Source organism: Cyprinus carpio, chromosome B16, assembly GCF_018340385.1.
Source record: "Cyprinus carpio isolate SPL01 chromosome B16, ASM1834038v1, whole genome shotgun sequence".
NCBI lineage: Eukaryota > Metazoa > Chordata > Actinopteri > Cypriniformes > Cyprinidae > Cyprinus > Cyprinus carpio.
Genome location: NC_056612.1, coordinates 12,054,071 through 12,078,049, shown reverse-complemented (window position 1 = coordinate 12,078,049; position 23,979 = coordinate 12,054,071). Strand labels below are relative to the sequence as shown.

Here is a 23,979-nt window from a genome sequence, read left to right as displayed (position 1 = left end):
TCATCGGCCTTTGAGCTCTCTTGCAGGGAAGCAAAGGTCTAAAGTCTTCACAAGTTGGATCTCCGCAATGCTTACCATTTAGTTCGCATTAAAGAGGGAGACGAATGGAAGACAGCGTTTCACCTTTAGGACACTTTGAATATCGCGTTCTTCCGTTCGGCCTTGTCAAACGCTCCAGCAGCTTTTCAAGCATTGATTAATGACGTTCTTAGAGATATCTGCTTAATGCTTTTGTTTTTGTGTATCTTGACGACATTCTGATTTTTTTTTTTTTTTTTTTTTTTTTTTTGCTTTTAAGTTCACGTACAACATGTACGCCGGGTCCTCCAGCACCTTCTGGAGAACCGACTCTTTGTTAAGGCTGAGAAGTGTACCTTTCACGCGCCCTCAGTTACTTTTCTCGGATCTGTTATCTCTGCAGAGGGGGATTAGCATGGACTCTACTAAGGTTCAGGCGGTCACTGATTGGCCAGTCCCTGACACTCGCGTTGCGCTTCAGCGTTTCCTGACTTTGCTAATTTTTATCGACGTTTCATACGAAACTTTAGCCAAGTGGCCGCGCCGTTGACAGCTCTCACTTCGGTCAAGTCCTGTTTTAGGTGGTCTGAGTCCGCCCAAAGGGCTTTTGACCTTCTTAAGACTCTTTTTACTACCGCTCTTATGCTTATGACCCCCGACGTCTCTAGACAATTCATAGTCGAGGTCGATGCTTCAGAATCAGAATGAGCTTTATTGCCAGGTATGTTTACACATACAAGGAATTTGTTTTCGTGACAGAAGCTCCGCAGTGCAACAGAATGACAGTGACAGAACAAAAAAAACCCACAATAAAAGAATAAAAAATAAAAGAATAAAAAATACAAATCAGTAGGTAAGGAATGACAATATACAAATTGACAATTGTATGGCAGATATATTACAATGAGCAGTTATGTATGTACAGGTATATTATGTGCAAAAAAATAATAAATTTAAGTGGTACACTAAGTATGTGTGTTAGATAATAAGTATATGTGTCTGTAAATATAAATAGTGTAATGTTTGTTCACACCAATGTTATTATCAAGTGTTCATTAGATGGATTGCCTGGGGGAAGAAACTGTTCCTGTGTCTGGTCTGGCGTTCTGGTGCTCAGTGCTCTGTAGTGTTGACCAGATGGCAACAGTTTCAAAGAGGGAGTGTGCTGGATGTGAGGGGTCCAGAGTGATTTTGCCAGCCCTTTTGCTCACTCTGGATGAGTACAGTTCTTTGAATAGACGGGAGAGTTCGGAGGGTTGTACCGATGATTCTCTCAGCAGTCCGGACTACCCTCTGTAGTCTTCTGAGGTCAGATTTAGAAGCTGAGCTGAACCAGACAGTTACTGAAGTGCAGAGGACGGATTCAATGATGGCCGAGTAGTACTGTTTCAGCAGCTCCTGTGCAGGTTAAAACTTCCTCAGCTGGCGAAGGAAGTACACCAACCTCTGCTGGGCCTTTTTCACTATGGAGTCAATGTGAATGTCCCACTTCAGGTCCTGAGAGATAGTGGTGCCCAGGAACCTGGGGGGTTTCTCCTGAAGTCCATGATCATCTCCACTGTTTTGAGCGTGTTAAGCTCCAGGTTGTTGAGAGCACACCAGACGGCCAGCTCTTTAACCTCCTGTCTGTACGCAGACTCGTCACCGTCCTGAATGAGGCTGATGAGTGTGGTGTCATCTGCAAACTTCAGGAGCTTGACAGAGGTGTCCTTAGATGGTGCAATCGTTAGTGTACAGGGAGAAGAGCAGTGGGGAGAGAGAAACGCAGCCCTGGGGAGCTCCAGTGCATGATTGTACGGGGTGCTGGATGTATATTTTCCCAGCCTCACTAGCTGTTGCCTGTCTGTCAGGAAGCTGTTGATCCACTGACAGACAGAGGTGGGCACAGAGAGCTGAGTTAGTTTGGGCAGGAGGAGGTTTGGGATGATCGTGTTTAAAGGCCGAGCTGAAGTCCACAAACAGGATTCTCACATAAGTCCCTGGTCTGTCTAGGTGTTGCAGAACATAATGCAGTCCAATGTTTACTGCATCGTCCACAGACCTGTTTGCTTTGTAGGCAAACTGAAGAGGATCCAGTAAGGGTCCAGTAATGTCCTTCAGGTAGGCCAGCACCAGTTTTTCAAATGACTTCATGACCACAGACGTTAAAGCCACAGGCCTATAGTCATTTAGTCCTGTAATTTTGGGATTTCTTTGGGATGGGGATGATGGTGGAGCGTTTGAAGCATGCAAGCATGAAGGGACTTCACACAGCTCCAGTGATCTGTTGAAGATCTGTGTGAAGATGGGGGCCAGCTGGTCAGCACAGGATTTCAGACAAACTGGTGTAACACAGTCTGGGGCCTGGTGCTTTTTTTTCGTTTTTCTGATTCCGGAAGACCTGGCGCACCGCATCCTCGCTTATCTGTATTGCAGGTGTGGGGGGAGAGGGGGATGCAGGAGGTCGTGAATGGTGAGGAGGGTTGGTTGTTGTTTTGGAGAGGTCGTTCAGGACGGGTTGCAAGAGTTGTGAATGTGTGTGAACGGTTGTGTGGAGAGGCGTTCAGGGCAGGGTGATGGTTTGTTTCTTTCAAACCTGCAGTAAAACTCGTTCAGATCGTCTGCCAGTCGTTGATTCTCCACAGTGCTGGGGGGGTGTCTTGTAATTGGTGATCTCTTTGAGACTTTTCCACACTGATGCTGATTCGTTGGAAGTGAACCGAGTCCTTATTTTATCAGAATAATTCCTCTTTGCCACTTTGATCTCCTTTTCCAGTGTGTATTTAGCCTGTTTATACAAGACATTGTCCCCCTTCCTGTAAGCATCTTCTTTGGCCTGACGGAGGAGCTGACTGAGTTTTGCTGTGAACCACGGTTTGTCATTGTTGTAAATTAGTTGAGTCCTGGTAGGAATACACACCTCCTCACAGAAACTGATATAAGATGTTACAGTCTCTGTGAGTTCGTCCAGATCGGTGGCAGCAGCTTCAAAAACACTCCAATCAGTGAGGTCAAAACAATATTGTAAATCCTGCTCTGCTTTCATTAGTCCATCTTTTTACAGTCCTTACTACAGTTTTAGCTGATATTTTTTTAGTTTCTGCCTGTAGGTCGGTATAAGTATGAACCAGACAGTGATCAGAACGTCCAAAGCTGCTCGTGGAAACGTGATATGCATCCATTTATTGTGGTGGTAACAAGTGATCCAATATTTACTGGTCTCTTGTGGGACATTGTAACATGCTGTCTGTATTTTGGCAGTTTTCACGGGGAGAGATTGGCTTTATTAAAGTCCCCAAGAATGATTTAAAATGGAAAGTCTGGGTGTTGTTCTGTCTCTGTGATCTGATCAGCGAGTTTCTGTAAAGCCAGGCTTACGTGCGCTTGTGGAGGAATGTAAACACTCAAGAGAATGAACGAGTGAAACTCCCGCGGTGAATAGAACGGCTTGCAGTTAATGAAGAGTGTTTGAGATCTGAGCAGCAAATCTTTTTTTAACAGTTTCATCTGTACACCCACCGTTCATGATGTAAAAGCACATCCCGCCGCCACGCAATTTCCCCGTTGATTCTGTGTCGCGGTCAGCTCTGCACAGCTGGAAGCCCAGCAGATGGAGCGCGCTGTCTGGAATAGCGTCATGCAGAGCCAAGTTTCCGTGAAACACAGCGCAGCAGAGTGTGAGAAATCCTTATTGTTTCCGAGAGAGAGCAGAAGGAGTTCGTCCGTTTTGTTGGTAGAGAGCGGAGATTTGCCAGATGGATGCTAGACAACGGCGTTCAAAATCTGCGTTTTCTGAGTCTCACGAGCGTGCCAGCTCTTTTTCCCCGTCTTCCTTTCATCTTGCAGCCGACAAGAAAACATTTGTTTATTAATAAATAATTAAAATGTCTCCTTTTTCACTATTATTATTATTATTATTATTATAGGCTACTTCTGCCTGTGCTTTGTGGCAAACTTAATGCATGTGCGTTTGAGCGCGGAATATATTAAGGCCTCATTTTTTTTTTTTTTTTTATGGATTATAGATGTGTAAAATTTAATATAACCTGCGATTAGTTGAAAAATGACCGACTAATAACTAGAAAAATCTTACGTGGGAGGCAGATCTATTAAATATCCTCTAGACATCTCTGTTAAAGTTTTTTAAAGCATTTTATACGCATTTGTATAAATTCTTCTTTCAGAACGGTCTGTAACGGAGAGATGCCTTAACAATGATTTTCCCCTCTGAAACACAAAAACGAAAATTTAAATAAAATTTTATATTGTATGTTTTGAGATGGCCAGCCCTTCTCTACAGATATTGTGCTTCTGGTTTGTGCATTTTAAATCACATAAGGTCTACAAAATATATAAAAACTCTTGTGTTTTTTGTCACGTCTGTAAAAAAAAAAGCCTATAAAACATGTTTATAAATGGATACTTTACTGATGTCTGGACTCTATTTGGGATTTAGAGAAACTTCAATATATTGTTCATCAATAGGCTACATTCTGTGAAAATGTATATTTCACACTCTAAAAAAATATTGTTAGGACGCCAACAAAATAAAACGGCCGACGCTCCCACTCAGGGCTCGTAGTGATTGGGCTCAAGCCTCCCCCGCGGGTTTGAGACACGCTGCCAAGCAGAGTATGAGCAGTGCGGTGTTATTCTGACAGGAGCTAGGAGAGGATTTTTTAAAAGTCAGAGCGTCGTGGTTTTCACTTTGCTCCCAGCACCGCTCCATCACGAGTACAATTCATGCCACAGCCCGTAATATAACAGCATATTTAGCAAGAATTCACATGATAAACATATTTTAGCTATAGATCTTGATACACATAATCTCTCCGATCAGGAAGACTATAATAAATGCAAATATAATGCAAATATATATAAATGCATCGATCTGTAGATAAAAATAACTGACGAAAATGTACTGTTATTTTCAATACAAACAAAATTTGCACAGCAGAAAGCAGCAAATTATACCTTTTTAATGCTGACATGTTATTATTTTGGCGTTTGGTAGGAAAAAAAGTTGCACACAATAGCCTAATCCCCCTTTGAAACTCTCCTGTTATTTTATTTATTTATTTATTTTATTTTATTTGTATAGGCTACATTATGAAAATAACATTTTAACTTTATCCACGGAGGGAGTGCGCGGACAGAATTGTATGATATGCATGATGGGCTAGTATTAAAAAGAATAAATAAATAAATACAAATAAAGGTCTTTCCCGATTAAAGGTAACGTTAACGTTACTGCTTTTTATTAATCATCTTGTCTCAGTTATAAATTTGACTGGTAAATGATAAAGAATTAGCTATATTAAAACTTGTCTTGAACCATTTCTTTGTCATTTTGAATATTGATTTTAAGTAAGGAGGCAAAAAAAATAAATTTAAATCGTAAAATGGATTTTTTTTTTTTTTTGAAAAAAATTGGGGATTTTTTTTTAGGCCATAAGGCCTATCGCCCAGCCCTAATGCAACAGTTTGGATCTTTTTTATTTATTTATTTTGAGTTAAGGCACTTCCTCTGAAATTAAGTTATAACTAAAACTTTATTGCGCTATACAGTAGTCAACATTTGAAGTGGATCAAACCTTTCTTTAAAGTTGTCCTAAAACCTGTTCTGCAAGTGATGTTTGATACCCTCATAAGGCACTGTCCATATGACCTAGGAAAGAGCAAGAAATTCACACCTTTATCTCGACCCCCACAAGCTATACCAGAACTACCCCAGCCCCCTCCAGCTGAACTGAACCTCGGTCTGTTTTTTGGCTGTGAGGAACGGTGTGTTGTCATGTTACTGGGTTGAAACTTGCCTGCACTCACAGCAGCCCTACTCTTTTTATTCATTATTTTCTCGCAGCCCATATTATTATTTTCACTAGACCAAAATAATTACAAATTATCAATTGATAATTAATCATTATTTTTGCGAAAACGTCTCAGGTTACGAATGTAACCATGGTTCCCTGAGTAGGGAACGAGACACTGCGTCCTCTAGGGGTCGCTATGGGGAACACCTCGTCGTGACCCGTGTCTGAAGCATACAAATGAAAAAACACCAACGAGTTGGCCTGGCGACAGCCTCTGACGTCACTACCGGTGCGACTATAAAACAGGCACCGGGAAAACACGTCATTCATGAAGCTTGCGTCCGAAGCACCAAGTCCGAAGTACCAACTCTACCATTTCAATGGGAGTTGCCCCCGGGACGTTTAGACGGCTGTCTGTGACAATACCCCTTACGGCCAAAGGCCTAAGCTACATACCCAACTTAATTGTTAGGGCCTCGGCCCAGGTGGGTAGAGCTAAAGGCTTGGAATCAGGAAAGATTCCTTTAAATGTATACGGCTAGGAACCTAGCATTTTATACTAAGTCTTGCCTGTCCACACAGGGGCTACAGCTTGCTTCCGCAAAAGCTTGCTGAAGGAGCGGTTTCAAACAGATCTCCAGTAGCAACACCCCTGTTTAGATGGGTATCCGGGATACAGGGTGGAGAGTGAGATGCGCCCCAGATGAACAGGGCTTTTACCAACTCAAAAAGGGCACGAAGCAACCGCGCGGAAGCCCTCACCATATAGGATTTTAGAAAGAACGCAGAGTACTAGCGTCAGCGAACTTACCACAGTGGTGGATTTCAGAAATGTGTGCAAAGACTTCACGTGCACACTTACCATATCATGGATTTTCAATACTGGTCCTAAGGAAGGGCTCTCGTGGCACTCTGATAGAGCAGCTCATAGATGGAATGGGTGCATCTCATCTCAAAAAAGTATGTGTGAGAGTCATCAACTCGATCTGTGGAAATAATGCTGGAGCGCTCTGGGAAAAACAGTGAAACTCAGTCTCATATGAGAGGAGAACTCCTGAATCCGAGTAGTAGCACGCTCATAGGCGACCCTTCTTGGAAAAGGGGGAGCGCTGCTAAACTACCACGAGAATCGCCCGAATAGGCCCCTCATGTTGAGGGAAGCGATGCTTGCGTGAATTGAAGTTGTATAAACATAATACACTGGCTGAATGGACGCCCAAGGAACCAATGGTCTAATCATCTCAAGAAAGGGAACGAGGCAAAGCGCGTAACCCTTACCAACAGGATTTCAGAAAGTGCGCAGAGTCTTGCGTGACACACTTACCAATACATGGATTTTTTTAGAAAGTGCGCAAAGTGTTCACGTGTGCCACACTGACCACCCATGTGGTTTTCAGAAAGTACACAGAGCTTAGCGGTGTGTACCTAAAGGTTCCTAAGCATCGCAGAGGCGCTGAACACGCACCTGGGAAGAGGCAATGCTCGAATTTTTATAAACCTCTAGCGAGGGGAGCATCACCTGAGGCAGGCATATACAAGAAGACTTCTGTAACTGCCACCTTCACTTCCCGCTGGATGCGACAGCACCTAAGCGCCCAGGAGACCCCTCAGGGTGACCTGGCCGGAATCCATGAAATTTCCCTGCAGTGCTGTGCCAGGCCTGATGATCAAGGAGGCTCCAGCAGAAACCTGTGATCTCAGCCGCCTAATATCGGAACATGAAGCCGGATGGCTGGTGCTGACGAGTGTTTAGTAAACACTGTAACTGAGCACTGCAAGGAGGAAACTCACAGAGTTTATTAGTAGACACATAACCACCAGCAATTTACACAAGTATATACAGAAAGGGTTATTTCCCACCCTCCTGCGCTGGAGAGCCCCGCTCAAGGGGCCCTCCTTTTAGTCCCGGACCATCAGTAAGGTGTTTGCTATGAACATAGAACCAGCCAAAAACATTATAGGTCCAGCATAGGAGACTGTTATGCGTTTTAGAGGTTTCCACCTAACCTCGATCAGGTGGAGAGCTGGTGGTTATAGGGGAATTAGGAAGGGGAGGATAAAAGCAGTAGTTAAAAATCCCTAAAGGGAACGAGTAGATACCTCAGTATAACTCGGACTCAGACGAGAACGCTGGCCTCGCTGGATCACATCCCTTAGGTTCTGCTTACCCCCTTTATGACCCCACCATTCCTCTTAACCCTGCCCGCAAGGTGGGGGAGGGAGCGTGAGCGAACCGCGCGACAACTAGCCTTCTGTGTGCGTCTTTGATCCTCAGATCGAGACAGGCCAGGACCCCTATGTTGTTCGGGCTCAGACCTGGACCTATTTCGTGGAATGAAGGATCTGAAAGCAGCGGAGTGCGCCTTCGTCTCCCCGAACTTCTCGATCACCGTGTCCAACGGAAATACCGAAAAGTTCAGAAGGCGAAACTGAGCATCGAGAAGAAGCCTTTTCTTTCTTCCCGATGTCTGCCAGGTTCATCCACAGAGTCTCTCCGCCACCACCATGGCCACCATAGTCCTGCGCTTGGCAGAGGCGGCCTGCTTGGTAGCCCCGAAGAGAGAGGCCTGTGGTGCGGCGCAGCTCGGCTACCTGATCAGGAAAAAGGCCTTCGCCTCTATCCAGGTCTCTTAGCAGATCAGTCTGATATGCTTGAAGCATTTTATTTTGTAATAAAGCCACAGCCTGACCTGCTGCTGCGTATGCCTTGCCATTTAAGCAAGATGCATTGCTTGAAGGGCTTAGATGGCAAGGAAGGAAGATTAAGAGAGGATGTCTCCCCCGCAGAATGAAAGCTCTTTCTGCAGGGGGGCATCCTCTCATAGCCGTTTTCCGTGCCATCGCCTCGATGTCGGCAAAACTCTTATGCCGAAACCGATGGATGCGAGAAGAAAAATGGCCTCTTTCATTTCCTTTCGATCTCTGTATGGAGATCAGGCAGAAATGGAAGGCTCACCTGAGCTGGAGGGGCTATGGTCGGAAAGATAACACTCATCGAGGCGCGATCCATAAACTCCCAACAGCTCTACATACGCAGGGCAGGACAATTGAGAAGGCTCAGCCTCAGCTTCTTCACCATCCTCAAATATCTCCTGCTTTTCCTGGGTATACAAACCCAGCAGAGCACTAACCTCAGTATCAGAAAGGTGTTAAAGATATAACATCATCCTCCCGAGGCTCTCTCTCGTCCTGCCGCCATTTTGAGCGCGAAAGGGAAAGTCCCTTTTTAAACCATTCAAGACAAGATCCACCTGAAATTCTCACGAGCTCATTCTCCTCCGTGCCTCAGCAGCGGCGAGTCCTGAACCGCGGGGAAGCAGATGCTGCCTTTTTTTTTTTTTTTTTTTTCGTAACGAGAGAGACGAACGACTGGAGCGGAGCTTTTCCTTGAAAAAACGCTCGCAATGCACGCAGATTGCCTCCTCAAAGACATCGCGTGCGTGCTCTTTACCCAAACAAATGACGTAAAGATCGGTGTGTGTCATCGGGTGTCAAATAACGCCGACACGGATGCATACATTGTCTAAACACTTGCTAGTAATCGCCATGATAGACAGAGAAAGAGCGTCTTACGGTTTCTTTCAGATGCACGCTTCAAACAAATCAGTCAGTAAAGACGAGAAGAGAATGACGTGTTTTCCCGGTGCCTGTTTCTATAGTCGCACCGTAGTGACGTCAGAGGCTGTCGCCCCGGCCAACTCGTTGGTGTTTTTTCATTTGTATGCTTCAGACACGGGTCACGGTGAGGTGTTCCCCATAGCGACCCCTAGAGGACGCAGTTGCATCATTGTTATTTGTGAACGTATGCGTTTGAGGCAGGCTTTAAGACCAAGCGGAATCCTCCGTCAGCTGCTCCCGTTTAGGAGGGCTTTAATCGCGCTCACTGACCCAGCTTCACCGTCAGCGGTTTGATTTTATAAAATCAGTTTGAGGCGAATACAACTTACTGATCATGAGCCCAACCTTTAGCAAGGCGGGGAAAACATTCAGTCTGCCTGAAGGAAGACGTATTTCATTGAGCTAATGCTGTTAAATAGAGATAAAAAAAAAAATAAAAAAACTAGTGTAGGCTATTCTTAAACGTGGATCTCATTATATTGAAGTACAAATCCAAACACCAGAAGCAACCTGCACTCTCAGTGTTCTTTCATTGAAAAGTATGCATTTATTTATTCACAGGCTATATGGTTTGAAATAATATTTTAGTTGAAAACGTTAAGTGCCATTGTTTAAAAAAATGCATCATAGAAACGTTGTCATAGACCTTCAGTCTTGTCATACTTTTAAAATCCCATGCCATTTGTAATTTCACTGTATTTTCACCTCCTAAATTACTACCCCCAATTCTATAATGTGTAAATTTATTCAGGCCGATGGCGACGTTTTCTTATGACATTTATTTATTTTTATTTTTAGAATAATTGTATCCTACAAATGGGGTGAATCAAAACAAATATAAATTTTTAACTGCAGGCAGATATAGGCCTATATTATTGTAGCTACATTACAAATATTTGGATCGTCCCTTATTTTATTAAAGAATAAATACTTATTTTCTTCAAGAATAAACATTATAAATAAATAATAAAAGAAAGAACCTCTATTAGCCCTTATTTGTAGGTTGTAGGAGATATGCGAGCGATTAATAGATTTAAAAACAGAAAAAAGGGGGGTACTTGGTTTCAGGAAAACGAATACAGCTCTAAAAAAGAAGCAATGATAAAAAAGTCATGCTAACTTATTAATTCATAGAAATAATTTAAGCAATTAAAACAGTGTTTATACTAGATTCAACTTGAATTTCAATACTATTAAACTGACTTTAAAATCTAAAACGGTAAAATGTCACAGTGCATGTTAAATAGCCTAAATGAACTTGTGTCTTATATTGTAGCCTATCTGAAGACCTTGATTGCATGTTAGCATAAATCTAACAATATATTTAGATTTTTTTTATTTTTCTTTTTTAAATGAACAATTACTGTATAAAATGTGACAGGAACCTTTATATCAAACATTTTGAAATCGTCCACAGCTGAACAACGCGAGGAGGCAGATTGAGCGCACGCGCGGAGTGAATGTGATGCACAAAGTCATTTTCAGATGCAATGGAAAAATCAAAGCTGGATAAAACATACACGAAAAACACGCTAAAAAATAAATTAAGTTTGTGAGAGTTGCATTTTATTACATTCAGAAATAATAACGGCAGGCCTAATAATGCTATAATGTACCAACAGGATATTTTTAGTTCCCCTCACTTTACAACAAATCCTTTAAATTCAACAAATTTATCAGAACAGAACGAGAATTACAAATATATAATTCTAATGGATAAATATAATTGCAGTATATAATAATATAGGCTTATAAAAAAATAAATAAATAAAATAATAATTAAAATATTTTAAGCGATAGGCTACATAAGGTAACGTTTGGCTTATCTCTCTCATTCAGGACAAATCCAAACGTTGCCCATTTGAAGCTAAACTCTTATTCGTAGGTAAAACAAGCTTTGGATTTCACACGTGTTTAGTATCGATTGGAAAAAAAAAATCATAATGAGCAAAAAATTTGCCAAAGTGTCCAGCTGCTCGCGCCGCAATGGCTCGGTGAACGACTGCTGCTGTTCCAATGAATATGTGCGAGTGAGGCACCAGCGCGATCAAAGTCAGAATTCACAATTTTGGTCACACAGTAAAAGCATAATTCAAAAAATGCAAAGTGTTAGCAATTTGGTCAAGAATATAACAGAGTGAATAAGAATTATTTGTAAATGCTGGACCGTTCTCATTCGCTCTGCAAATGGGAACCTGAAGATTATTATAATTTTTTATTTTATTTTTTTAAACCAAGAATGAACCGAAATGTAAAAACATTTTAGCTTTTTAATAATATATTATCTATATATATCTAGATATATATATACTATATATATAATATATATATATATATATATTGATATATATATACTATAATATATATATTTAATGACTGTTTAATACAATAGCATGCATAAGAGCCTTTGTGTAAAGGTCTTTCTTTAAATTTTTGATGAGTAGATGTAGCCTATAAAGACTATCCTATTTTTAATGGCTTTTAAGGATGTATTAATGTATATTATAATGTTATTGTTATTTAACGTCTTCCTTTAATTTTACAATTACATTCAGTTCGCAATCCGTCCCTTTGCGCCACCTGGCGGTATAATAGCGAATGATTTTAACACGCGACTGACTTGCAGTTAACGCCGCGGCGGTATTACCCATTTTGGTTGTCTACCTACTGTACATCCCTTTCCGCTAAAAGACTAAATGCGCGCCAAGCCCGGTGGGCTTTGTTTGTTCTCGTTTCAATTTCTCAATTTCTTACCGTCCTGGTTCTAAGAATGTGAAACCTGATCTGCTCTTCCCGTCTTTTCGATTCCTCTGAGGTCCCCTCAACCCAGGAGGTTATTATTCCTCAGGGTCGCGTAGTTGGCGCTGCCATCCTGGGAATCGAGGAGACTGGTTAAGCGTGCTCTTTTTTTCACTCCACCTCTCCCCGTAACGTTCCTAAGAATCACCTTTTTGTTCCCATTTCTGCACGTCTTAGTGGTCCTTCAGTGGGGGTCACACGTCCAATTAACTGCCCATCCCGGCGGCGTTAGGGGGTACTCTCACTAGTATTCGCCAACGCTTTTGGTGGCCCACACATGAATGAGATATCGCTTTATTGCCTCTTGCGCCGTGTGTGCCCAGACTAAGTCAAGTAACTCCCCTCCAGCGGGTGTTCTCAGACCTCTCCCATCCCGTCACGTGCCCTTGGTCACACATCGCCCTGATTTTATCACGGTGGCTTCCTCCGTCGGCGGGTATACTGTGATACTTACCGTTGTTGAATCGATTTTCTAAGGCGGCTCATTTTATCCCACTCGCTAACTCCCCTGGCTCTGCCAAGGAGACAGCTCAGATTATGGTCAGTCATGTTTTCAAGCTTCACGGTCTCCCCTCTGACGTGGTTTCTGATAGGGGCCCCCTCAATTCACGTCCCAGTTCTGGAGGGGAATTTTGCCGTTTAATCGGAGCTTCCGTCAGTCTTTTCGTCGGGGTTTTCACCCACAGACTAATGGTCAGGCTGAACGAGCCAATCAAAAAAATTGTTGGTCGTATCTTGCGCAGCCTGGCTTTTCGTAACCCCCGCATCCTGGTCTGAGCAGCTTCCCTTCCTCTGGGCAAGAATATGCCCATAATTCCCTGCCCACATCCGCCACCGGTCTGTGTCGCCGTTTCACATTGCTGCCTGGGGTATCAACCCCCCCGTTTTCTTCTCAGGACACTGAATCTAACGTGCCGTCAGTTCAGGCCTTTATGCAGCATTGTAAACATACTTGGAGAAGGGTGAGGTCAGCTCTCTGTCATACTAAGGTTCTTACCGAAAGAGCGACGTGTCAAGAGTCCGAGATATATTTGTGGTCAGAGAGTGTGGCTTTCCACCCTCAACCTGCCACTCCAGTCCTGTCTCCCGCTAATGGGCTCCCCGTGTTTATTGGTCCGTTTCAGATCGTTAAGATTATCAACCCAGTTACTGTCAGACTCAAACTATTCCTAAACCTACGTCGCATCCACCCGTCTTCCACGTGTCGTGCATCAAGCCTGTCGTGCGTGCTTCTCTTTGCCCTACTCTGTCTTCCGTTCGTGTCGAGGGACGCTCCACCGGTTTACAGGGTTCGTAAGCTCCTTGATATGTGCCACCGGGGTCGTGGACACCAGTTCTTAGTGGACTGGGAGGGGTATGGTCCTGAGGAGAGAAGCTGGGTTCCCTCCCGGGATGTCCTGGACCGCTCGCTCATTGAAGATTTCCTCCGTGCCCGCCAGGCTCCTCCCTTGGGAGTGCCAGGGGGCGCGCGTTAGGGGAGGGGGTACAGTCATGGTTCTGGTATCCGTCTCTGTCTCCCTATACTGGTCACTCACTCACTCTCTTCCACACGCTCCTTCACTCTCCTCAGCTGTTTTCTAGTTTGCTATCAGCATTTGTGGTTAATTCTCTCACACTGTTCTCCTTTCCCTCTGATTGTGTTTGCTACTTTCTAGCTTCCCATTTCCCTGCTTCATTGCCGATTATTCCTAGAGTCATCTATGCAGAGGCTTTCTTCCGTTCTATGTACCTGTCTAGTCTGAGTCCTGTCTGGATCTGGTCTGTACAATTTATTACTCTGTGTTTGCTGATTATCGGGTTGCTTTGCACTCTGTCCAGTTTACCTGCTGATGTCTGCCAGCCTGAGCTTCCTACCCGCCAGCCATGTGTTGTACCTCCTCTGAGAGACTGAGGCTTCACGTCTAGTGCATTTCATCTATTAAATAACAGCAGAATGAGCGAGTTTTTTCATATGTTAAGATTAAACTTATTTTAGTGAATAAAGTACCACATTTCAGCTTTGTTAGGGTGGGTATACAAAACGTTATTTTATCCTTGCTTCTAGGAAATCCTCATATGCTTTCTAACAGCTTCATCGGCTGTAAACATTTAAATTTAACATGGCTTTAAGCACTACATGGCTTTAAGCACTACACTAACATGGCTTTTAGCTAAACAAATGCAAAGCTTGCACCAAGAAAAAAAATAGTTCAAGCAAGAGTACAGCGCCGACTGCTGTTACCTGGATGAGCCTGTTATTAGCTTTTACAGGTTGTTATCCAGGGATAACATACCTCGGAATGTTGCGACTGACCAATTAGAATCAAGTATTCCACAGAGCCGTGTAATGAAAGTGATGTGACATACAGCCAAGTATGGTGACCCATACTCAGAATTTATGCTCTGCATTTAACCCATCCAAAGTGCACACACACACACACCCCCGGAGCAGTAGGCAGCCATTTTACGCTGCAGTGCCCGGGGAGCAGTTGGGGAGTCAAACTCTCTAACCACTAGCCCGCGACTTCCCCAATAAGCATTGTTAAAGATTAACTTTCACCGTGACTAAGCCGGTAAATGTGGTGTTTACATGGAATAATTGTAATAGTTTACCTTACGAACCCAGAGTCTCCACATCAGTAGGAAAGCGATAAAACAAGCATCTTCCATCTGAAGACTTGTATTGCATTTCGGGGCATAAAAAAGGAGTCCCATTTAGCAACTTGTTAGCAACCATCTTTAAGACGTATCAGTTTAAAAAAAAATCACAAGTGGGGCGTAACACGTGTGTTATGTCGTAGAATAAAATGTGAAAATATCTTTAGCCCTGTGTGAACACGGACCTTAATTTTAAGGATTTAACCAAAATCCCATTCAAAAAACCCATTGACTCCGGGACGATGGAACCGGAAGTGCTGAAATTGCTAACTCGCTTCCGGGTTTTTTGCCTACAATGTGACATCATAGTTCCACCACTCTATTTGCTTGGCCCTCTGTAATTTACAATAATTTTACAACTGGACCACCAAACACAGAGCCGCAGATGCTAAGCAGAAACATTCTAATATGGAGAAAAAGGGCAGTGTTCATAAGTCCATTCACTGAAAAGAGAAGGATGTTCCTGTGTGCAGGAAGGTATTGTTGATATGCAGATTTTAAGGTTTAAGGTTTTTTGTTTTTTGCTTTTCACAGAAGTTGTATTTATTTTATTTAGTTGATGTTTGTCAAATTATGAATTGCTTAAAATTTGTAATATTTTTTTTTTCTTAAAAATATTATATTTTAAAACATTTATTTAAAAATTGTAAATATTGTTTTTACAATACTGTAAGTTAGGCCCTCTCTGAGGGCCTAGAGGGCCCTGATGGTTCCCCACTGATTGATACTGGCCTTTAGTCATAAAAAAGATGCCATTAAATAAATATTAAAAAAATATACTGTCTTTTATGTTAATAAGATTGAAAGTGTACATATTCTCATGATGTGATTCAGATCTGTGTGAGGGATTTTTGAACAGCACTTTAGACTTGCAAAATCTGGATGCCCAAGTTATACATACAAAAACATATTTTTAGCAGGTTATTAAGTTGGAATGTCGACTATGAGGAAACATCACTGTTGTTCTACTGTACCAGGGTTCCTGTAATTCCTGGCTATTTCTAAATTTTAAAAGGACCAATACTTGGTATGCGTTCTAAAACATTCCATTTGAGGTGTGTCATAAATGAGACAGAAAGACAACAATACTTTGTCCAATAGAAGAGGTTTGACTAGCAGGAGAATATAAGTGCAGGTTTGGTTTAGTCAGCAAATCAGACTGCTTAAATATCAACCACATCAAGTATAACTGCAGGTAATGACTTTATATTTCTAAAATTCCAGTGATTATTTTTTTATCATCTTAATATTTTTAGTTACATATGAAAACACTAATCACTATTAATTTAGTTAGAATTTGGAAACCGCTACCTAAATTAATGTAAAGAAAACTGCAGATCCAGCTGAACATTGGAATACAGCAGCAAGCTAGTTCTTGTAGTAGGCTATTTACTATTTCATAACATTGATCTATTTTGTTTCATGTAGATTATTGGTGTGTATGGGACAGCATCTTTTTCCAAAATGTTGCAACTTATTCTGATTCTCTCTGGAGTCTATACAGTGGGCATGACCATGCGTGATATATAAATATATAAATATATATTTATCCATATAGACAGACTTTTAGTTGTTATTCCCTCTTTCAGCTTTACCTGATTTCTACTCTTACTCCCTGGCTGTTGGGGATGGCAGTGGGACAGAATATTCTACTGCACATGCGGGTCGCATCACTGATATCAGAGTCTGGGAATACAGTAGCGCATACATTAGTGGGTAAGTTAACCAATGCACCACTGAACATCCATCCCAACCACAAGAGTAAAAAAGTAAATAAAATATATTTAATTGCGACTGAATGTAGAAGAATTTATGACGTCATTTGCTTTGTGTTGTAATTAATTTGTGAGGTATTCTGTGACCCCAGTCTATTTGAACACCGCACATTTCTGTTTAGATTCCAGCTGAGTTATGATGGTAATTGGACAACACTGGTTTGTGCAAGCTATGGCTCTCCGATGAAGATGAAACTTCATGACGATGAATCCATTGTTCAGGTGTCTGGAAAGTATGACAGTGGCTACATCTTCGAGCTAATGTTTGTCACTAATAAAGGCCGCTCTTTAAAAGTGGGGCAGCCTTCTGGGATCTCATTTAACTTCTACCCAACCCATGATGGAAGTGAGCTACGTTTTCTCAGTGGTCGACAGAATGGATATGGGATCACCTCCATTGGGGCTCACTGGGCTGTCTACTAACACCATTGCCAACAGTGCAACACCTTAAGACCATATTAGTTTAGTTCAACCCCCTTTTCCTTCTTTCTGCCAGCATTAAAGAAACAACTTTACATGTAATCTTTTTATCTGTATCTGTATCTGTTTTTTTTTTTTTTTTTTTTTTAATTTGTTACTTGAATAAAGGCAATTTTTTTTTTTTTTTTTTTTAATTTTGGTCTATTCTATGTTCAGCTGGGTTTTTCTAAAATAAATTCTGGAAATTTTTATAGCTGCATAAATGTAATTTCTTATATTTGAATTTTCTTATATTATTTGAATTGCCTTGTCTTATTATATTTCTTAAACAACTGACACTCACGTATATATTTTCTTTTTGTAATATGAAGATCACATTAAAAAATTTGAAACATTTTACCATGCATTCATTTATTTGTTCTACTTCTCAAATGACATATCATATCTATGGGTTTAATTAACTTGTTCAGACTCTTTCAATCTTAAAATAAGAAAATCCAAAGTAAAATAGTAGTTATTACATTTAATGATCATTATGATTATGTAAACATAGAGTAACATGAATATATATATATATATATACATTTTATTATTTATTTATTTTTTAATTGTGAAAATTGTTCAAATTATGACTGTCCCCAAAGTTTTGTTGTCATTATCCTAACAACCAGCTTGTATAGTGCACATTTACCAAGAAGAAAAGAGCATCAGAACTTATATGTGACATGTGAAATGTGAAGGAAACAATGAAAATCAGTGTGGTAAAAGCTGATGTTAACTCAGTGAAGGTATAGTAAACAATTAACTTGTATCCTCTAAGTAATGTGAATGTGAATTATTTGAAATCAATGTATTTAAATTGGAATTCACAAAGGCTCATTATGGTAAAAGGCAATGAAAATATGATATACTGTATATTACAAATGACGGGATTAGAATAACATGAACATGAAATGAAAACATATCAGGTCCCACACTATGTACATAAGTTATTTGTTTGATCTAATTCATCTAATTTCATTAAAGGAGATTTACAAAATCTAAGCAGCTGTTAGAACCAGTGAGATACAAAAATAGTGGTTCAATTTCTTGTTTTCTGTAAACAGTAGAATAAGGCACACAATTCAGGTATTTTTGAATTAAGTTCTGATAGTTCTATAATTCATAATCTATAATTCATAAAAATATTCTTAATACTAAAAGTAAAAAACTAATGCTGGTAGCTGTGGTATTTTGATGCCAATCATGCTATAGGGTGTGAGCTCAAAAACATTCCATCTGAGGAGTGTCAGAAAAACATTTGTTTTTAACCAATAACAAGGTCTGACAAGGACAAAAGTGTAGAAGCAGGTTTAATCAACACACTAGTCAACTATCAACAACCACATACCCATCTACAGGTAATGGAAACATTAAATCTTTATTGATATATTTCTTTCATTTTTTGTAAATACTATTATATTTATTTTTGTCTATCTGCACAGTAATCATTTAGCAGTGATATGGTAAATTAGTTTACTAATTAACTGTAATTAATAGCAGTTTAGGTCATTTACATCATATAATCATCGAAAGTGGTTTATTGTTTCACAAAAGTTCCACTGATTTGAATACAGCAAAAAAATTGTTTTTGTATCAGTGACATCATGAAATTCACAAAATTCAGAATAACTCTAATTCAATAAAACAATCAAATATTAATTTATTATGATTTCCTTAGATTCCTGGAGTGTGCAGGACAGCAATTTATTCCAAAATGTTGCAGTTTTTCCTGATTCTCTCTGCAGTTTATGCCATGGGCTTGGCAGCACGTGAGTATTATCATGTCTGTGATACAATTGTTTAGCTCCGATATGTAAGAAAAAGGTAAATAATTAAATACACAAAACCTGTTTTGGGATTAAATAGATAAGATAACAACTCAGGCATAATTACAATAATCAGAAAGAATTCAAGGTCCAAGATAAACAGATACAATGTAAACAAACACAGCTTACCTTCTAAATTTAGGTAACTTTTAGCTCTGCCATCCATTTTTCTGAAATAATCTTTGTTGTTTGCTGAAATACATGTGAGACCATTTTTAATAGCTATTATTTCTTCTTTCAGCTTTACCAGATCTTTTTCTCCTACTCACCTGCTGTTGGGGGACGGCAGTGGGACCTGAATTTTCCACTGCCAATTGAAGGTCGCATCACTGGTATCAGAGTCGTGGGAATCCAATTACTACTGGGCGGATTCTATATTTCTGGGTAAGTTTCCTCAAACACCCATCCAAATTTTCAAATAACCAAAAAATATAGAATTATGATTTTGTAAAAATCATGTTAGACAACGTATTATAAAAAAACTTTGTCAAATAGATGTATGAAGATTTGGAATGATCAAAAATGTATTGATACTACAAAACAATTTTTTCTCAGGAAAGCATTTGTGATTTAATTTATATAGTAGAAGTTGGAGTTGTACATGTCATGCTTTGTGGCATATGCACTATTTGAACATTATTGACATTTTTGTTTTAGGTTCCAGCTGAATGTACTAGAGTAACTGGACAGCAGTGGTTGGTGGCAAATGGTGGCAATCTGATGGAAATGATACTCAATGACAAAGAAGCAATTATTCAGGATCTCTGGAAAATATTACTCTGGTTACATCTATGAGCTCTTGTGTTTATCACAATCAGTGGCGCTTTTTTAAAAGGGGACAGTCTAGTGGGGTATCATTTAACTTCTATCTTCAACCCAGAAAGGAAATGAGCTGCGTTTTTCTCAGTGGGTCGACAGAATGGCAAAAATGGCATCACCTCTATTGGGGGGCTCACTAAGGGGTGGTCCGCAATACCACTTACTGCACCTGGGGAAAAGCCTGAAATTAATTTTTTTATCATCTCAAATTTTTATTTAATTTGGCGACTTATTACAGAGAAACATAGAAGAAAATGATCTTTACTTGAATATCTTGATCATTTGATTTATTGTTTTTAACCTGTACTATGTTAAGGGGATGTTCTTACCCTTTATAAATTGTAAAACAAAACAAAAACAAAAAATGTTCATTAAATAACAAATAACTGAATAAACAATATTTAAGATGTACATCCCTTAACATATATATAGGGTGTGTGTGTGTGTGGTTGTGTGTGTGTGTGTGTGGTGTGTGTGTGTGTGTGTGTGTGTGTGTGTGTGTGTGTGACATATGGATAAAATAAATAATCTTACCAATGCTAAATCGTCAAGTTGAACATGTTATAGATAAATTGAGCTAAATTTAGTGTTGAGCCTGTTTACAAGAAAGTCCGCAATGAGGAAATATCATTGTTTTATCTAAAGTAGCACAAAATAATAAAAAAAAATAAATAAATGAAACAACCAGTCACAGTGTATCAGGTATTACATATAGCATATAGCAGTACAACATATAACCATATATTTCATTAGGTGATGATACCAGTATATATCAGGGAAACACACTAAACTAAGGCAGTACAATTAGCTAAATAACATAAAATCTAACACAAAACTATCTAATGGGCATTACTTATAACAAGAGTAAGTAAAAATGAATTAAAAAAAATCAATTTGTGATGTGTCACGCAGGGTTTCTCAGAATGTCCTTTTACTATTTTTACTGTAAATTACTGTTCGACAGTTGTTACTGCTGCCTTTATGTTTTTACTTTTTAATTCACAAACATTTAACATTGTTAAGCAAAAAAGGTTCATTAGGGACAGTGTTACGAAAATCCCCAGCCCGAGGGCTGAGGATAACAGGAAAGACAGTTTTATTCAGGCACAATCAAAGGATGCGGGTAGTGCTGGGAAAAGTGATATGGAGACTGGCAGGTGATGAATGGATCCGTAGTAGAGGGGTAGAGACGTCAAGGTAGGGGGGTGTACCACAAACACACGCAAGGAGAATGGCTGGGAACTTCTGGAGATTCGCTGGAGAGGGTAAGTAGAGAGATAGAGTTAGTCCTTAGAGTTAGCATAAGGTTAGACCTGCTTGTTGCGAACGAGACCGGACGCTGGACTGATGTGCGTGTGTGTGGTATTTGTAGTGCAGACTGTGATTGACTGTTGATGAGGTCAGGTGGAAGTGCGCCAGATACTCAGGTGAGGGATCGTGCGCTGTGATTGAATGGAGGTGGAACCTGGTGTGTCCTGTAACAGTAACCCCCCGTCCCCACTGACCGCTCCTGAGCGGCCGAGGACCCCGATGACGGGTGGTGGACGTCCTCTTCCTCTGGGAGATGGCCTGTTAGGATGACTGGAGTGGATAGGTGTTTAGTAAGTTCGGTCCAGGATGTCGTTGCGTGGGACCCATGAACGTTCCTCTGGACCATATCCTCCCAGTCCACAAGGTGGATTCAAGGTTGTCCACCATGCCGCCGGGAGTCCAGGAGTCTCTTGCTTACTTCGTAGGGCAGCACCGTCGTCAAGAAGAAGTGGGGGGTGGGGGTCTTCCGCCAGGTTTTCTGGGGAGGAGAAACAAGGGATGGGGATTCTTAAGGAGAGACCATGGAAAAGTTGGGTGAATCCGGTACGCCAAGGTTTGCTAATTGTAGTTTGTAAGTGACCCGGATTGATCTGCTCAAGGATGGTGAAATTGGCCAATGAATCTGTGACTTACGCATTTTCGCATGGGCAGAGGCGCAGGCGTATGTCCCGGTTGGACAGCCAGACCTTCTGACTCCGGGTTTGGTATGCCGGATCCTCGGATCGGCTAAGGTCGTCTGTCATCCTGTCGCCTGTCGTAGGGCCCGTTGGATTTGGGGGTGGGCCGCGTTCCAGACCCTCTGCGCTCCTCGCCAAAACCAGTAGTCGATGGCGGGACATCCTAGGGTTTCTCCTGACCGGGTGAAGAAGTGGATGTTGTTATCCGAGCACGCACTGGAATGGAGTGAGGTCCGTTGGTAAGGTGCGTACTCTGGCCCACACTAAGAACGGGTTTCCCAGGAGTTTCTTGTGGCCGTGACAGAATGTACGGAGGAATCGTCCCATCTCCTGAACATTCCTCTCCGTCTGCCCCGTTAGATTGTTGGCTGGTATCCAAGGACAGCCTGATGGCCACACCTAGGAGGCGAATGGGAATGCTTTCCATACCCGGGAGATGAACTGGAGGACCTCTGTCTGAGACGAGGTCTCTGTGGTTTCCGAATTACCCTGAAGAACTGGTTAAATAGTAACTCTGACGTTTTACATGGCCGTGGGCAGACCTTTCAGTGGGAGAAGACGACATGACTAGAAATCTGTCCACTATACAATAATGGCAGGTTATTATTAATCAGATGGAGGAAGATTCATTATAAATCCACCCCTAGGTGTGACCACGGGCGATTAGGGACGGGGCAGAGGAATGGAGCTTGCCTGATGGTAGATGGGCGTGTGCTTTTGAGAGATAGGCGCAGTCTGTACATTCGTATCACCATTAACTTCTGATGTCAGAGACCATGTTGGGCCACCAGAAAGCGTTCCCTTTAGCAACCGAGAGGGTTTTCATTGACCCCCGTGTTGACCCAGTTGCCAAGAGATTTGTGGGCGGAGTGAATGAGTGGAGTGCGCCGTGTCCTGGGGATGTAACTGGTGTCCCCGGTGGGCAACACACCGGCGGGGATGTTGGTAGCCGGATCGGATGGAGGAAGAGTCCTCGGCAGACCAGGTAATGGGGGCTGTGCATGATGACTTTTTCTGGGGAGTTATTGGTTTCCGGTTCTTTCTAGTTTTCTTCGCTTCTTCGGGGGCGGACAACCGGGACAGGGGCGTCAGCCCTTCACGTTTCTTTAGCCCCTGGGCCATAAACCCCAATAACGAACAAACAAAGGTAAATGGAAAGTGGGGGTGAAGAATAGTGCCCAGCGGGCCTGTCCTTTGATTTAGCCCTCTTGGCAGACGCCGAAGATACTCAAGGATTCTTTGTGGTCAGTGAGAACCAGAAAGGGGTGTTTGGCTCCCTCCAGCCACGTGCCTCCATTCTTCCAGGGCCTACTTGAGGGCTCAACAAACAGCTCACAGGTTGCCCGATGTTCGATAATTTACCTCCGCCGTGTTTGATGCCTTGCGGGAGAAAGGCGTGCGCTATGGGTGGAGGCGACCTGGGATTCCCCTGCTGCTGAGATAAGACTGTGCTCCCACGCCTGTAGTAGATGGATTGTCCGACTTCCAACAACGAAGGGTCGGTTGGTGTCAGGATGGACCAGGAGTGGAGCGGTCGTAAATACCTTCTTGAGGGAGTTGAAGGCCTCGTGTCGCGCTGGAGTCCAAGAGATTGATTTTGGCTTCTATTCCCCGGAGGAGACTAGTGAGATGGGCTGGTGATTGACACTGTAGTTTTTGGATGAAACCGGCTGTGGAGAAATTGGCAAAGCCTAGGAATCGGTGGAGTTCTTTGATGGTGGTAGGTATGGGGCCCAATCCTTTACAGCATTTACCTTCCCCTCGTCCATCACCGGATCCACTGCTGTTGATGTTGGTAAACAAGGAACTGCACTGAGGGCTGATGGGAAGGGAGCATTTCCTCTCGCCTTGGGGGTAGAAGCTGAAAGGCCCTCAGGCGTTGCAGGGCCCGCCGCAATTGTTGGGCGAACGATGTTCCACTAGGCTCCGGGAGTAAATGAGGATATCATTCAATGTAGACGGGAGAGGACGAACTTATGGAGGAACTCCCGGAGCGCCTCATTATTAAATCCTGGAAGCCGGAGGGGTGCGTTAACAAGTCATACGGCATCATGCAGTCCTCATAGTGGCCAGGTAGGGGTATGAAGGTTTTCCACTCGTCCCCCCTCTCGTATCTGGATGAGTTGGTTAGGCTCGCTTGCGGAGGTCACACCTTGGTGAGACAGTGGCACCACGGAGATGGTCCAGGCTGCAGCTGGGATGATGGAAATGTTATCGAACTTGACAGTTATGTTGTTAAGAGCCC

At 41.9% G+C, this 23,979-nt stretch overlaps 1 protein-coding gene and 1 long non-coding RNA gene across 2 annotated transcripts; both read left to right on the top strand.

Moving 5' to 3' along the window:
* Positions 1-15,956: 15,956 nt before the first annotated feature.
* Positions 15,957-17,431, top strand: LOC122140094 (zymogen granule membrane protein 16-like). Its single transcript, XM_042741889.1, has 4 exons — positions 15,957-16,059; positions 16,293-16,383; positions 16,454-16,580; positions 16,762-17,431. Exons 2-4 carry the CDS (start codon positions 16,329-16,331, stop codon positions 17,060-17,062), a joined length of 483 nt encoding a protein of 160 aa, XP_042597823.1. The 5' UTR covers positions 15,957-16,059; positions 16,293-16,328; the 3' UTR covers positions 17,063-17,431.
* Positions 17,432-18,416: 985 nt separating this feature from the next.
* On the top strand, positions 18,417-19,220 carry LOC122139919. Its single transcript, XR_006156648.1, has 3 exons — positions 18,417-18,459; positions 18,780-18,870; positions 19,169-19,220. It is a non-coding gene; the product is annotated as an uncharacterized LOC122139919 (long non-coding RNA).
* Positions 19,221-23,979: the final 4,759 nt, after the last annotated feature.